Below are 15,914 nucleotides of genomic sequence, written 5' to 3'. Positions count from 1 at the left end.
ACAAGTACAAGCCTTACTTCAATATTTGGTTCCACAATATCAATCTCAACTTTGAAATAAATACTCGATTATCACTAGAAAATTCGTAAACATGATAAGAACGATCAATTTAACAACACTAGTATAAACACGTAGTAATTAGGCATAGAAAAAAGACAATATAAGAAAACGGAAGAAACATGAAAAACAGATAAATTGGCGGCGCATAAGTACTCGTCACCTCACATATACGCCACTCACATGAATTTCACATAGCAAATAGTCTAAGGTTCCTAATTTCCTCAAGTCAGGGTTAGACACAACACTTACCTCGCTCCGTAGGCCACTTAATTCTCAATCACAAGATTTCCTTTAGAATTCACCTCCAAACCACTCGTATCTATTAAAAAATGACTCAATAATATCAAATATTGCTAAAGGAATCAATTATATTGCATATATTAAATTTCCCAAATTTTCCTCCAAAAAGTCGAAAATCGACCCAGGGCCCGCTTGGTCAAAATCTGAGGTTCGGACCAAAATCCATTTACCCATTCACCTTCGAGCCCGGATATATAATTGGTTTTGGAATCTGACCTCAAATTGAGGTCTAAATCTCCAAATTTTCGAAATCCCTAGTTTCTACCCAAACCCCTAATCCTACCATGAAAAACTCTAGATTTTAGGTTGATAATTCATAAAATGTATTGGGTAATTGAAAGAAAATGGTTTAAAATCACTTACCAACACTTTGGGGAAGAAAACAACTCTTGAAAATCGCCTCTAGTCCGTTTGGTTTTTGGGAAAATGAAATAAATGGCCATTTCCCGTTTTTGGATTCTGTTAAGTGCTGGGCGACAGTGTTCATCACGTTCGCGAGAACACTATCACGTTCGCAAAGGGTATAGGCTGCCAAGCCTTCGTGTTCGCGTAGGCTACCCCTTGGCCTTCGCGTTCGCGAGACATTGCTCGCGTTCGCGATAAAGGAAAGACTGACTCCCCTCCCTAGTGCCTAACACTACGCATTCGCGATGAGCTTGTCGCGTTCGGGAAGGGTAACGCCCTCATCGCTTCGCGTTCACGATCAAGCCTTCGCGTTCGTGAAGAAGAAAATTCCGGCCTCATCAGTTTACTCTTCGCGTTCGCGGGAGTACCTTCGTGAACGCGAAGAAGGACATGCCAGAACACCTGCTACAACAAAATACCAGATTTTTCCAAGTCCAAAACATCTCGTGGCCTATCCGAAACTCATCCGAGCCCTCGAGGTCCAAACCAAACATGCAAACAAGTCTAAAAATATCATACGATTTTGATCGCGCGATCAAATCGCCAAAATAACACCTAGAACTATGAATTTAGCACCGAATCAAATGAAATTTTCAAGAACACTTTAAAATTTCTATCTTCTCAACTGGACGTCCGTATCACGTCAAATCAACTCTGTTTCTCACCAAATTTCACAGACAAGTCTTAAATATTATAATGAACCTGTAACGGGCACCGGAACCAAAATACGGATATGGTACTAACAATGCCAAACATCAATCAATTCTTAAAAATAATTAATTTTCAAACTTTTAATTTTCATCAAAAATTCATAACTTGAGGTGGGGACCTCCGAATTCGATTCCGGGCACACCCCCAGGTACCATCGATACGGACCCACCAGGACTGTCAATATACGGATGCGGGCCCGTTTACCAAAAATATTGACCGAAGTCAACTAAAATTTACTTTTAAGACAAAAATTCTTATTTTCATCAATTTTCAACATAAAAGTTTTTCGAAAATACGCCCGGATTGCGTACGCAAATCGAGGAGGGTAAAAATGAGATTTTTAAGGCTTAAGACCGCATATTCGGGTTCTAAAACATAAGATGACCTTTTGGGTCATCATAGACAATTTTTAATTTTTTTTCCCCAAAACATGATCATATTTCATAAACAAACAATGTTTTCAATTTTTTTTTTTTTTTTTAAAAAATAAAACCAAAAACTATGGCCAAACGGAAGCTTAGCAACTTGAAAGATAAAACAAGTAATTTGCTACTAAACTATACTAATAGTGTAAAAGAATTTCACACAATTAATATATATATAAGTTGAATTCTTAAATTACCAGCCATATCTTGAAGGAAGAGAAGTCGATCGAACCATCATGTATGCTATTAATAAAAGGGTGTCTAGTGGCTGCAGTGTACTGCAATTTGTGCTTCCTTAGCCACTTTTCTATTTGTGTTAGTTTCTCCTTTTGTTTCTCAACTATTAATGCTTCATTCTTTTTCTCCATCTTCCTCTATTTTTTGCTTCCTAGTAACTTGGAATTTCTCGCAATTTGGCTCTGATCTACACGGTTTAGCTTTTTGCTCCTTGCTTGTTCTAATTGCACTCTTTACTCGTAATTTTTCGTTTTGATAAATGAGACGTTGAGTGCTTTTTTGAAAAGTGTCGAGTATATATAATCGCCACGTGTTATAGAAAATTAGTGTTGGCATCGTTTTTTGAGAAGTGTCCAGCCTCTGCTGCCAGAGATGGGAGCTTCTAATTGCTTCTCGTTAGTCCCTATTGGTGGGGTTTTATGTTTCAGTTTGGATCGATTTTTTTCTAAAAAAAAATTAAACTAAGTAAGTTGGTTATTCGAATATTGGAACTAAATCAAACCAATTAAGTTGATTTTTTATCGATTTGATTTTTGTCAGTTTTTCGATTTTTTCGGTTATTTATCGATTTTTTCTTTAAATATGAGACATACACTACCAAACACATATTTCGTCGACTACATTTTCAACGTAACATTATCAAATCAATTGCTTTTTGAGAAATCTACCATTTATCAAGATATATTGATGATAATTGTATAAAATAGTAATGAATAATTTAAGTACTCAATTAAAAATTAATTATTTAACATGAAATAAATTCTTGTATTTAGCAAAAGAAAACTACCAATCAAACTAGAATGTAAAGGCAAAGAATTAGATTATTATAATAGCAAAGAACAAAACTAAAAATACAAACGACTAATATGTACCATAAAATTTTAGAAACTTTATATAAAAATATACATACATACATACATATATATATATATATATATATATATATATATATATATATATATATATATATATATATATAATATAATATAAATTTAAATAGCTACTTCTATAGTCGGTTTGGTTCAGTTTTTTCCGATTATTTTTTGATTAAAACCAAAACCAAACCAAATTTGATCATTTTTTAAAATTCAAAACCAAAACCAAACCAAACCAAACCTAAAAAATATCGGGTTTTTTGGTCGGTTTGGTTCGGTTTTCGGTTTGATTTGGTTTTTCGAATTTTTATGAACACCCCTACATGTTGCCATTGAGTTCGACGTTAGCTCTTCTTATTAATACTCCCTCCGTCTCATATTAATAGTCATGGTTACTAAAAATAGTTGTCTCAAATTATTTATCATTTTTGAAGTTCAAGACAAAATTGATTATTTTTTTTCCTTTTTTACCCTTAGTAATAATTGTTCTTTAAGATAGAGATAACACATAAATAGAATAAATATCCAATGAAGAGAGATTATATCTTAAGATATAAACAAGGGCAGAATAATCTAATCCCCTTCCTAATTAATATTTCTTAAGGGGCTTGTAAAAGAGAAACACGACACATAATAAGACGGAGGGAGTAGTTGGTATGGATAATTTTTAGGAAAAATGATATTGTATAGCCGCTCTTAAAATAATAGCTGAATTTTTTTTTTGTGTGTGTATATATATATTGTACGTTATATATAAAAAATATGCAAATTTTATACACTTTTTCGGCTACGAAATATAAATAACTAGTGAATTTGCGTTAAAGAACATTAGTAATATCAAACACTTATTTTCTAAATTAAATAAAAGTTTGAGAAGTTAAAACAGATTTTTTTACAACTATATTTTTTGAAGCATTCCTTAATCAATTACGAATGTAATCAGTACATGTCTATTAGCTTGGGATATTAAAGGTTGGCACACTACACTGTACCTGTTCTAATAGTTTTGTGGGAAACAAAAGCCTACTCTTTTGTTAATGACCTACATTATACCACTCTTTTGGCAAACCACAGACAACAAAGCAACTAATTTCATTAGCTTAAGAAGTGCCATAGATATGTCTAGCTCTCTGGAGCTCTGGAAGAACTAAGTGCTTCTTTGTGACTTTAAAGTGAAAAATATAATCTTGTTCAATAAAAGTAATACAAAAGCAGAATATGAAGTGAATGCTTACATGTATTATATGGAATACAAAAGAGTAAAATGGTTAGTTAAATGTGGTTATTGAAAAAGGGAAATTATTTACATATATATCATGCCGAAACATATGGCTTAATACTGCACAAAGTCCGCCGCTTACTCTAATATCGAGATGATTGTGCAGATATAATGCATTTAGCTTTCCTAAGGGATGTCAATCCAAAATGCCACTAAGAGACCAAGACACTTTTGTTAAGAAGAAAAAATAATTTTTTTTGTTACGATACCATAATTACATCCAAGCTGATATAGAAATACAAATTAGATATAAGAAATTACAAATTGCATCACATCATAAGTTAGTAAGGGTCCTGATGGCCAACATTTCTTACTATCTCAGACCAACATAACTCAATTAATTAGAACTACTCATACAGATAAAGTATCATCACTGATCTCTGAAGTAACTTGTTGCACCTTCAATATTCCATTGAGTACTTGTATCACACACAAAAAGTACTTGTATCTAATATATATAATTTTTTAGAGAATTATGAGTTTTGATGAGCTCTTTTAGAAGAAACCCATCCTTCTCTTCTCCAATGCAGTCAATTACTTCGAAAACATATTTTCTCGTGCAATCCGTTGACACATTGCTCCACAATGAACAACTGAAAATGACAATAAAAGTATGTTACAAATACTATTTCAGGCGAAAGGGATTAGACAGATTAATTCAAAATTAGGTATGAGATACAATAGTAAGAAGATGCATCAGTCCTCTTACACCAACTCTTGCCATACATAAAAGCCGGCATGACATAAAACAGAGTTTAGATATCTAGAAGCACATATATAAGAAGATAAATTCACTTCTGTTATAATGGTGGACCTCAACCGCTGCCAACATAACATAGTACTCTATCTTTGGGTACCTAAGAGGACGACACTTGATGCCGATAACCACAAATTTGCCTTCTAACAACAAAAAGCCGTTTTCCCTAAAAGTTTAATAAAAATTTTCTCTATACAATATAGTAAATGGTTTTCATGAAAAAAAGGAAGTGATACAAATGCACAAGTACCAGTTCAATATCTTTAATCAAAATTGCTATCATAGTAGAAATTTCTATCTTTCTTGCTTTCCTGCTCTTTATGGCTATGTATAGCAAATGGAATTGGTATTTCTCTGAACTTGGGTCCTCAAATTTAGGAATGCTAAACACGCTCGCTTAGCCCTACAAATTTACAATAAGAAGCATACTGATCAAGGATCTAAACTCTATAAAAGCATTACACAAGTAACGCATGTAATTGAAGTATGTGTTACCTGGGAGAAAGAAGAGGAAGAAAGGGAGACATTATCACTACAACTTTCTTTTGGGCTAAATTCTTTAGCCGCTATTTTTTCTCGGAAGGTTATATGCCCTTCATTGAAGACCTACAGTAGAAGAAAAATCTAAAACAAAATCGTAACACGCTCTAGTAAGTCAGCATTCAAAGGACATGAATCGCTATGAAACTTAGCACCAGGGAAATCAACTTTCACCGGCAGTTCTAACTGGTATTGCTAAAAGTAGTCACAAAGCCATTTAGACTACAACATAGCCATAAATGGATTATTCTCCATCTCTTCCCGTACCGGTTGGATCTCCAACCCAAACAATGAAATCCTACCAAAAAATAGTATAAATAAAGATCTAAAATCATATAAAATTGACAACATTAGAAGGATACGAGGAAAAAAACCGTGATGACTCTGTGGAATTTGACATATCATAATACCCTCTCAAAGCAAGCTCTATGAAATCATGGCAAGTTGTTGATACATACTTTAATACATCTACTTTAAAAGTACAAATTTCATTTCCCCCTCATACATTAGACCCAACTGCAACATAAGTAAATCAAAAGGCAAAAGAAATATAGTATCTCATTTGTAAATGAACCATAAATTTCAAGAGTGACCTATGTAGGCCCTCGTTCTGCACTTTGCCGCATCTCTGCTATAAGACTATGAATAATCAAAATACAAGAGGGAATAATCAACACAATAACAACGAATAAGCGAAGTGTTTCACCAAAATAGTTAAATAAATTTAAAAAGCAGTTGAAATCATACAACACAAACAGGTGAGATTAGCTTTGCTCAAAATCGTTGACGGAAATAAATGAAACTTGATCATAGAGGGCGAATGCTGAAACCTAAAAGAGGAAATCAACACGAAAATCAACCAATAAGTGGCTCTATTAAGCAACTCAATTAGATAAATTTGAACTGCATGCAAAGTTGCAAGCAGAAAAATACGAATTGTGAAATAAAGAAAGCCTCAAAAGCAAAATACTACACAACAAAGAAAAAACGAATAAAATCTGCAAATGTAATCAGAACAATGGGAACATGAAAAGGCAAATAGATAGAACTATCAAATGGAAAAGGGAAAGGGGAAAAGGGAAAGAAGAAGCAGTAGCAAAGAGAGAGAAGGTACTGCCGGCTGATATTATGTGCTTACTCTGTTGAAGATTAAGTGTGGCTTTGCTGATTGTCCTCTGCCGGATTAAGAGATAGGTAAGAAATTAGTTTTCTACAATGGAGAGAAAAGTCATGCCATCAGTTTCAATGGAGAGAGAGATCGTTTAATGAGGAAGATAGATAATCGTAAGGTGGCTCTTTTCTGGTGGAAGCGTGTGAAAAGGCGTCTTTTGGAGGGTTTATTAATCGAAACCGTTTTGTTTGTTCTATTTAGTAGAATACAAATAAAAGAAAAATTGTAAAAAAAGAGAGGAGAAAATAGATAAATATAAATGCTGGTCCACATCACCTTTTTTTAGCCCCTATTTTATAGATTTATATAGATTTTTGGCATGAATTAAAAGTGATATTTACCCTAATTTTTATTAGAGAACATACTTTTTTTTTGTCATTTTTCAGTTGGTTGATTAATAAAATTGTTAAAAAAGTAAGCATTCGTCATGTTACAAGACGTATAATATTATCATGATAATGTTTTGATGATATTTGTTAATTTAAAGGGTTAAATTAAATAATAGTTGGAACATCTGTAAAAAAATAGTTATCGTTTTTTTTTCGGTTAGAATAATTATCGCTCATAAGTTCGGCAAGTTATTTTAACGTTCCTGATGAAAAATATTTTCAATCACATCAAAGAACACATAGAAAAACATGTTGGTCCATAACTTTCTTTTAAATTTCATAATTTTTTTTCTTTTGCATTTGTTTTATGATATAATTTCTTCAAGGGACATGACATTTTATAGAAGGATGTAGAAGTCGAGTATTAGGATAGAAGATTAGTAGGTAGTCAAGCGTATTTTCCTTCTACACTAGTAGTATTAGTATTTTTGTAGTATTTTCTTATTCTTAGATTTCTTTTACTTCATATTGTTGCTTTTGCTTCGGCTATCTTATTATCTAGCTATTGTTACTACTTCCATTCTATTACTTTTATACTGCAGTATTACTTTTTTATAATTGATGTGATTTTTCTTTTCTTTAGCCGAGAGTCTATGAGAAACAGTCTCTCTACCTGAGCAAGATAGGGGTAAGGTCCACATAAAGACATGTAATTAAGTAAATAGAAGTGTCTTAACTCTAATATATTAAACTTTTAGATGAGATGTTCACACACTTCAACATGTTATCAGAGCAGACAGAGGTCATGGATTCGTGTCTCACCGCCACCTAATATAAAAAATAATTTTCGCATGCTTGGCTCAACAGAATCAAGCCCGTACATGAGTGGACGTGTTGAAAACATAATTAAATAAAAATGTGTTTTCACTAACGACTTACAATTTTAGATGATATGGTCACACACACTTCAACACATATTTCCCCATTTGTTGTTGTTGTTGTTAGAAGCAACATTGTAGAAAGTTATGAGTACCAAAGTGCTTAAAGAAATAATTGAAGAGGTGAAGTCGTAATTTTAGCTTTAAAAAAACGCCTTTTTGTTCGTTCCTCTCCATTATTCCCTGTACCTCAAATACGAGGTCCTCAATCAAATCTGCTGTATTTTCATGGCAGTATCAATATCACCCTCGTATTCAAATTCACCCCTAATTCTACCAACCCCATCAATTACCAAATCCCTTTTTTCCATTTACCCCCTTCACAGTCTCAAATTTCCATTTTCACCCCTCAAATCTCGGCCCTCAAAAATTTACCTTAAAAGAACAACCATTCTTGTTTGTGCAGCAGAAAATGGGAATAACAATACCGTTAGCTCAGATAAAGAGGTAAAGGAAAAAAGTGAAAGCGGTGGAAGTAATAATAGTAATGGAGGAAGGCCGAGATTGAATTTGAGATGGGTGGATCTGATATTGGACCCGGACCCGGATAATATTGTGGCAGTTGGATTAACGGGTCTGCTGACATGGGCTAGTGTAAGTATATTGTGGCAGCTGTTTGTTATAGCATTAGCTATTCTACTTGCTGCTCTTAAGTACTCTTTTATTGCTGCTCTTCTTATTTTTATCCTTATTACCCTTCTTTGATCACTAGTTTGTCCAAGTTATTTAGTATTCAGCCATTTGGGTACGTAATTCCCTTTTTGTGCACTAATTTTTAAGTGTAAAGATAATATATGAAATAGTATTTTCTTTTGTGTTGCTTGGACTCTGTAGATTAAATTGAAACTACATTGTATTGTTGTTTTGCACTTGTATTTGGGTTTGTTGTTGTATGTGTGCTGCCGCATTTTGTGAAAGAAATGCATGAACTGGAACAGGTTATGAGCAGTGACTTATATTCTTCTGATGCTTTCACCTTAGTATCTAATATTAGTACAACTAAGGTAAAAATGAATTGGTTGTGCAACTAAGGAATTAGTAGATTTAAGCTAAAACATAACCTCAACTCGATATAATAGTTCCATATCTAATTCCAAAATGCAACAGAAAGACCTATCTCTTGCTGAATTTAATTCAGTATGAAGTTCAGTGGTCATATAAACATGTTAACATATCAAATTAACAAGTGAGCAAAGGCTACCTAGAATAGTTTAGTAGGTAACCTTTTCTTTTACCCAAACCTTAAGGTCCTAACTTAGTAGGTAAATTTAATTCAGAATGATTTTGTCGACAAACCAGATTGACTAACGTAACTCCATCTTTAAGGAGGCTTTTTCCAAAATTCACTAACCAAGATAAGTTTTAGAGGCAAGAATAAAGCGAACGCAAAAATTACATTGTATTTGAAGAATCTCATTCACAGTAAATTCTTTTTCTTTTCAAAACCCCTTGAAATTTTAGAGATGAAATTCAATTATTTAAGAACAAACAAGGGGAGCATATGAGTTAGGATACATGCGATCCAAGACAATAACAAAAGCCATACAAATGTGAGGTTCAAAGCCTGGTTGTACCACCAAGCTAAAAACATCGTCGCTAATCAAAACGGTAGTGCGAGTAGTAGCGTTGGCTAATTTTCTTGATATATTGGCTACAATATGACCAGCAGAATTGGTTATGTTGCAATTTCGCCTACGAAATGAACCCTCCACTCTGTAATCGGGACGACTGACATTATTATTTTCTTCAGCAGCAGTAAAGACTTGAGCCTGGCATGAGTTAGTCGCAGTTGTTCGCATCATCATAAGCAGTGATAATGGGGGTTTTCTCATTACGAACAAAGGAGGAGATTTGTTTGGAGTGGATCTATCATCATCTTCTTCTTTCCCTCCACTATATGCATTCCATTCGTATTGTAATTGCATGCTCCTCAACTGTTAAATGTTCAAGATTAAGTATGATTATGTAATTCGTAATATAAGAAATTTTGAGATGATCATAGAACTGACTAATCCTAAGTCAAAGGGTCGAGAAACTCAATGTCACTACTATTTTTGAACAACTTCGAGGCAGGCTTTCGTTTCACACTATTACGGATATGAAAATAATGGTGAAAATCAAATTCAACTATTATGATTCCTAATACAAGAGTCAAAGTAGGGACAAGCATCTATAAAAAAGAAGAAGAAGAGGCATGCATCTATATGATCCCATAGACTTCTTTTAAGGATTCCAATTTGGAAAAAGAATTAATAGTCTCTATGTCTGTTGTATCAATAACGATAATAAGGATAACTTCTCCCAAAATAATATCTATGTTACCCTAAATGAGCTACAACAATGGTTAAAGTGCCTAACATAGCTAAGTTAAAGAAATAATTGAGCATACTATTATTAGACTGTTTGGCCAAGCTTCTCTAAAGCTAAAAGCATTTTTTTTTTTAAAAGTTGAAGTATTTGGCCAAACGTTTAGTAGAAAAAAAGATGCTTTTGAGTTTTGGAGAAGCAGAAAAAAGTAGCTTCTCTCCAAAAATACTTTTTTGAAAAGCACGTTTGAGAAAAATACACTTAGAAGCAGTTTTAAAAAACTTGGCCAAACACTAATTGCTGCTCAGAAGTGGTTTCAAATTAATTAGTCAAACACAAACTATTCTCACCAAAAGTACTTATGAAAAAAACGCTTATCAAAATAAACTGATTTTTGCAGGTCAAAAGGGCTATATGACGTTGTTAGGATCCTATATCCGCCTTTATGATCCTGACCTGTAAATGGACCTTTTCATTCGTGAAGTTGTACACCATGTCCGACTCTTCTCCCGTAATGGTACGTATTAATACTTCATCCGGTCCACAATAAGTGATTTTTTAGCCTTTTTTTTTGTGGTCCAAAATAAGTGATTTTTTCAGATTTCAAGAATAAATTAATTATTTTTTTCTACACTGCCCATTGGAGTAAATAGTGTAGGAGTATGTGTTACGAGTGTTTATATAAAGAGATAATAAATGTTAATATAGTCAATTTCATTGCTAATTAATGTTAAAAGATGAATTTCTTAATCTGTGTGAAAACAATCAAAAAATCACTTATTGTGAACCGGAAGTAGTACTGTTATTGGAGTAGATACACAAATCACCTTAAATCGGCGAGAATACAAAAAATTAAGGCATATATACATGTAATTAATACCTGAGGTCTCAATGTTAAGAGAGGTTTACCATGTGCATCCATGAGTACAAGTCCACCACCACCAGATCTTCCTCGGCCAGCACCAGCAGCAATGGAACAATTCTTTCTTCTGGTGTAGTTGTCTACCCGGAAAACTAAGCGGCCTACCTTATCAAACACCGTGAATCCATCTGTCCCTTGAAAACTCATACTCGATCTCTTCCACACTGTGAAGATAGACGCCGCGCCGGCAGCAGCCGGCGGCGGCCTACTTATTAAGCGACCTGCAGGAGCTGGAGGAAGAACACATGAATAATTATTTCATAATCAGGGGCAGAGTTAGAGTGTAGGAAGCGGCTTGGGAAGAAGCAGTAATTTTGATTCAAAGAAATTCATGTAATATGAACAAGTTATTAATTCGATATAATTCAAGAGGACTAAAATTTCGAACTTATAAGATTTAAATTCTGACTCTGGCTCTGTTCATAATCGTCGGAGACACGAGGTTTGCTTCGCTTTCTGTGATGATCTGCTGCTGGATGAATCTTAGACATGTATTCCAATGAAATAATTTAATTAGATGATGGTTAATTTCTCCCTTTCCCTTCCTCTTAATAACGTTAGAACCAATAAATACCTTAGAGATTATAATCGGATAATTATTGTTTAATATGATTAATTAATCTCTCTATTTGGTTTTGATCAATATGCATAGTGGAAGATGACGAGCCTTTGTCGCGTCCGTCTTCCTTGAATGGGTTTCAAACTTAGTACTACGCAAAAGATTAATTAAATAATTTTATCTATTAATTAACGGAAATGCTAAGAGATTAATATTGTATATATGTGGAAAGAGAGACTGTTCTTTCAACTTATCATGTTTGCTTCTCTATATTGTCTTTTTGTTTAAGTAACAATCAGGAATTGTTAATGGAGGGTAGTATTAATTAGTGGTTATTAACATGTTACACATCAGGATCAGTATGTCAGGTAGGGGCGGATTGCCTGTGTCCACTTACATTCCTCGTTACATAAAATAAAAATATTCCTAGTTGCTATTAATCAACTCGTAATCAGGACTCAGGAGTAGCCCACTTAGAAGAGTCATGTATATTTCAGTCGAAGAACAAAAAAAATCATATTTCTATACGCTGAAGGGCGGGCAGTTGAACACATATCCCCGAAAATTTTACTGTGTATAAATCAAATAGCATTACCTTTTATACATATACTATATTAAATAGGGGTGGATCCACAAAGAGTCTTACGGGTGCTGATAAACGGCCAAAAATACATATTTTTGGTGTATTTTTATCTCATAACTTGTGTGGTTACGATAGGTTACATGAGTTTTTGTAGTGAATTATGCTCATTATGTGCATTCTTATGTGTAGGAGCAAGTTAGATGAAAAATGAGCAAAAGAAGTTGATTCGGGACCAAAAGACAAAAGACGGACTTTGCTTGTTCACTCTCGCGTGCACACGAGAGAGTGAATGAGCTAGCTGAGGAAAAGCTTGAGAAAAAACAACGATTATGGCAAAAAGAAATGGAAGTGCACGAGAGACCTAGAAGGAAAAGAAAAAGAGAAGAACTTCGCTTGTTCACTCTCGCGTGCGCATGAGAGAGTGAACGAGTTATCCTATAAAGGCTATTTCAAAGTGGGTTTGTATTATTTCGCCCCATGTTAACCCTATCCCATATAAATAGTCTTTAAACTCACTTTTGAGGGAAGATGGGGACGTTCTTAGAAAGGATTATCGACCAAAGGAGGCAAGAACATACTAAGAGCAAGGCGGAGAATACTTTTACGAGTTTTTCACTTCTTTCTTCTTATTTTCATTATTGGTTATGAATTCTAGTATTGTAGTTTTGCATACTATTATGAATAACTAATTTGTTATCTAGGGTTTTGATGGAACCTTTTGTAGGATGAATTCTTATTACGTTTTTATATAATTGAGCCGTTCTCTTGATCCTCCTTATACATATTATGGAGAAAACCACTCATTGCAAAATTGTCAAAATATTCCCGAGAACGAGTTATGTGCACCAACTCAATCTTATGTGTGGAATATGTGTGATATGTGTGGTGGTCAAGATGATTATTTTTCTGATTATACTTGTATGTCTTATCCTTCCCCAACCCCTTATTATGATGGTTCTACTTTTTCTTGTGAGGTTAACAGGAACAAAGAACCCAGAGAAGCTGATCTGAAGGAGATCAAATATATGTTAAAGTATTTCATGAAATAAAGTAATGAGAAACAAGTGCAAATACAAAGGCTATGTGATACTATCCAAAGGCAAGAAGCAACTATTCATAACCTGGAGGCACAAGTGGGTTGCTTCTTGCCTTTGGTAAAAGAAACTCCCCGGTAGGCCAAACGTCAAAGCATTAACATCTCATGGGGTACATATTTTTCGGTGTACTTTCATCTCATAACTTGTGTGGTTACGGTAGGTTACATGAGTTTTTGTAGTGAATTATGCTCACTACGTGCATTCTTATGTGTAGGAGCATGTTGGGCAAAAAATGAGCAAAAGAAGTTGATTAAGGACCAAAAGACAAAAGAAGAACTTTGCTCGTTCTCTCTCGCGTGCACACGAGAGAGTGAACGAGTTAGCTGAGAAAAAGCTTGAGAAAAAATAACGTATTATGGCAAAAAGGCATGGAAGTGCACGAGAGACCTAGAAGGAAAAGAAAAAGAGAAGAACTTCGCTTGTTCACTCTCGCGTGCGCACGAGAGAATGAACGAGCTATCCTAAAAAGGCTATTTCAAAGTGGGCTTGTATTATTTCGCCCCATGCTAACCTTATCCCATATAAATAGTCTTTAAACTCACTTTTGAGGGGGGGAAGGGGGACGTTATTAGGGTAGAGGGGGACGTTCTTAGAGAGGATTATCGACCAAAGGAGGCAAGAACACACTAGGAGCAAGGCGGAGAATTCTTCTACGAGTTTTTCACTTCCTTCTTCCTATTTTCATTATTGGTTATGAATTCTAGTATTGTAGTTTTGCATACTATTATGAATAACTAATTTGTTATCTAGGGTTTTGATGGAACCTTTTGTAAGATGAATTCTTATTATGTTTTTATATAATTGAGTCGTTGGATTTCTCTATTTGTTCAACTACGTATTTATTGCTGTTGATTGAATGACCAACAATTGACTGTGCTTATTTAGTATGTATATTGCTCGAGAGAGTACACATTTAGGTAATTGTTGAACAACATCACTCCTAATATATGTGAGAGATCAATATGGAGGGTTTAAAGGCGGGATTAGAGATAACGAAACCTTGGTGCGATCGTAGTGAGCGATGAATTAGTGCCAGCTAGCGTAGTTCGAGAGAATACGTCTAGTAAATTGTGGTAGTTGCTCGAGAGAGAGCTACGACACCCAAAGTACTCACGATCGGTAGAGAATACTTAGGCGATATTGTAGAAGACGTAGCGGGAAGGATTCCGACAATTGGGGAAATCATAACTCTAGACCTCCTTAATCTTGTCTCCACCCCTTAGTATCTTTAGTTGTTAGTTCACTTCTTTAATTTGTTAGTTAATTAGTTTAAGATAAGAATCTTTGTATTTATAACTTAGGAATTGTTCGAGCTTGTCTTCTTAGTGATAGTCAACAGTTGTAGTTAAACCTTAGTTCTCTGTGGGATTTGACTCCGGACTTTTATACCGGATTATATTTGCAGCGACCGCTTATCCTTTTCGGACTAGTGTTGAGCGTGATCAGGTGCTTAAGCACCCATTGTCTTTGGCCAAACTTAATAAATTTATATAGGTAATTATAAAAAATTTTAGATAAGTATTGAGTGATCACCCATCACTAAATTCATTTTTCCTCTTCTTCTGATATTTTTATCGGTGGGAGCCCATAACTTTAAAATTTTGGATCCGCCACTTATGTTAAATCTTGAACGCTCTTAGAAAAATTCCTATTTTCGCCATTGAATACACCCATATGCACGTTGGTGGAGGAAAGAATGAAGAAGAGCTTTCTTTACCTAATAAATTAACCAATGAGCCAACAACCACCCTGAAGGCTAGGGTCCTGCTTTCATATTGTACCAACTCCAATTTGGATTTTATTATGTTAGGGAGAATTTTTTTTTCTGTTTGCATACTAGTTATGCGGAGATTATAATGCAATGATTGTTTATGCAAGAAGTAGCAATGAAAGGATTGTTATGCCCTTATTAATAATGAAGGATCGTTATACACGAATTACTTACTTTAAAAGGATATTTTTATTTTTAAATAGTTTAACGTAATCTTATTTATCCTTATAAATAATGGAGTAGATAAATTTTCACATAACTTGATGGAGGTACTATTTAATACTGCCAACCAAAAGCTTGATTACTTTTGCTTATGCCAACAAAGCAACCAAACACTATTGTCTATATGAGATTTTATATGATATCAATTGTTCCAATACCATCAACAACTCCTAAGAAAACGGCAAACAGAGAGCTGTGGGCGGCTTTCTCTACTTATAGGGAAGATCTGTTAACTGTTAGCTCCAAAATTCAAAGATTAATGAAGTAGCAACTAATGCAAAAACAACCAATAGGAAAGCAAGAATCATGCTTGTAATCCTCCAAGATACCAACAAATGAACTATATACAATTTGATTCCTGTATCAACAAAAAAATACAATTTGAAGTAGCAACTAATGCAAAAACAACCAATAGGAAAGCAAGAA

At 34.2% G+C, this 15,914-nt stretch overlaps 1 protein-coding gene and 1 long non-coding RNA gene across 3 annotated transcripts; both read right to left on the bottom strand.

Moving 5' to 3' along the window:
* Positions 1-4,501: 4,501 nt before the first annotated feature.
* Positions 4,502-5,881, bottom strand: LOC107787113 (uncharacterized). The gene is made up of 3 exons (XR_001648310.2): positions 5,545-5,881; positions 5,300-5,452; positions 4,502-4,885 (listed from the first exon to the last, which is right to left on the bottom strand). It is a non-coding gene; the product is annotated as an uncharacterized LOC107787113 (long non-coding RNA).
* A 3,521-nt stretch (positions 5,882-9,402) lies between these two features.
* LOC107787115 (protein LURP-one-related 5-like) lies at positions 9,403-11,932 on the bottom strand. 2 transcript variants are annotated; one of them, XM_016608638.2, is made up of 3 exons: positions 11,645-11,932; positions 11,215-11,486; positions 9,403-9,961 (listed from the first exon to the last, which is right to left on the bottom strand). In XM_016608638.2, the coding sequence occupies exons 1-3, from the start codon at positions 11,745-11,747 to the stop codon at positions 9,506-9,508; spliced, it is 831 nt and encodes a 276-aa protein (XP_016464124.1). In that variant the 5' UTR covers positions 11,748-11,932; the 3' UTR covers positions 9,403-9,505. The 2 variants fall into 2 exon arrangements, with proteins under 2 accessions (XP_016464124.1, XP_016464125.1); XM_016608639.2 differs by having other exon boundaries at positions 11,666-11,928.
* Positions 11,933-15,914: the final 3,982 nt, after the last annotated feature.

This window comes from Nicotiana tabacum, chromosome 13, assembly GCF_000715075.1.
Source record: "Nicotiana tabacum cultivar K326 chromosome 13, ASM71507v2, whole genome shotgun sequence".
In the NCBI taxonomy this organism is placed as follows: domain Eukaryota; kingdom Viridiplantae; phylum Streptophyta; class Magnoliopsida; order Solanales; family Solanaceae; genus Nicotiana; species Nicotiana tabacum.
The sequence above is the reverse complement of the archived record's forward strand: the minus strand, read 5'-3'. Positions and strand labels throughout refer to the sequence as shown.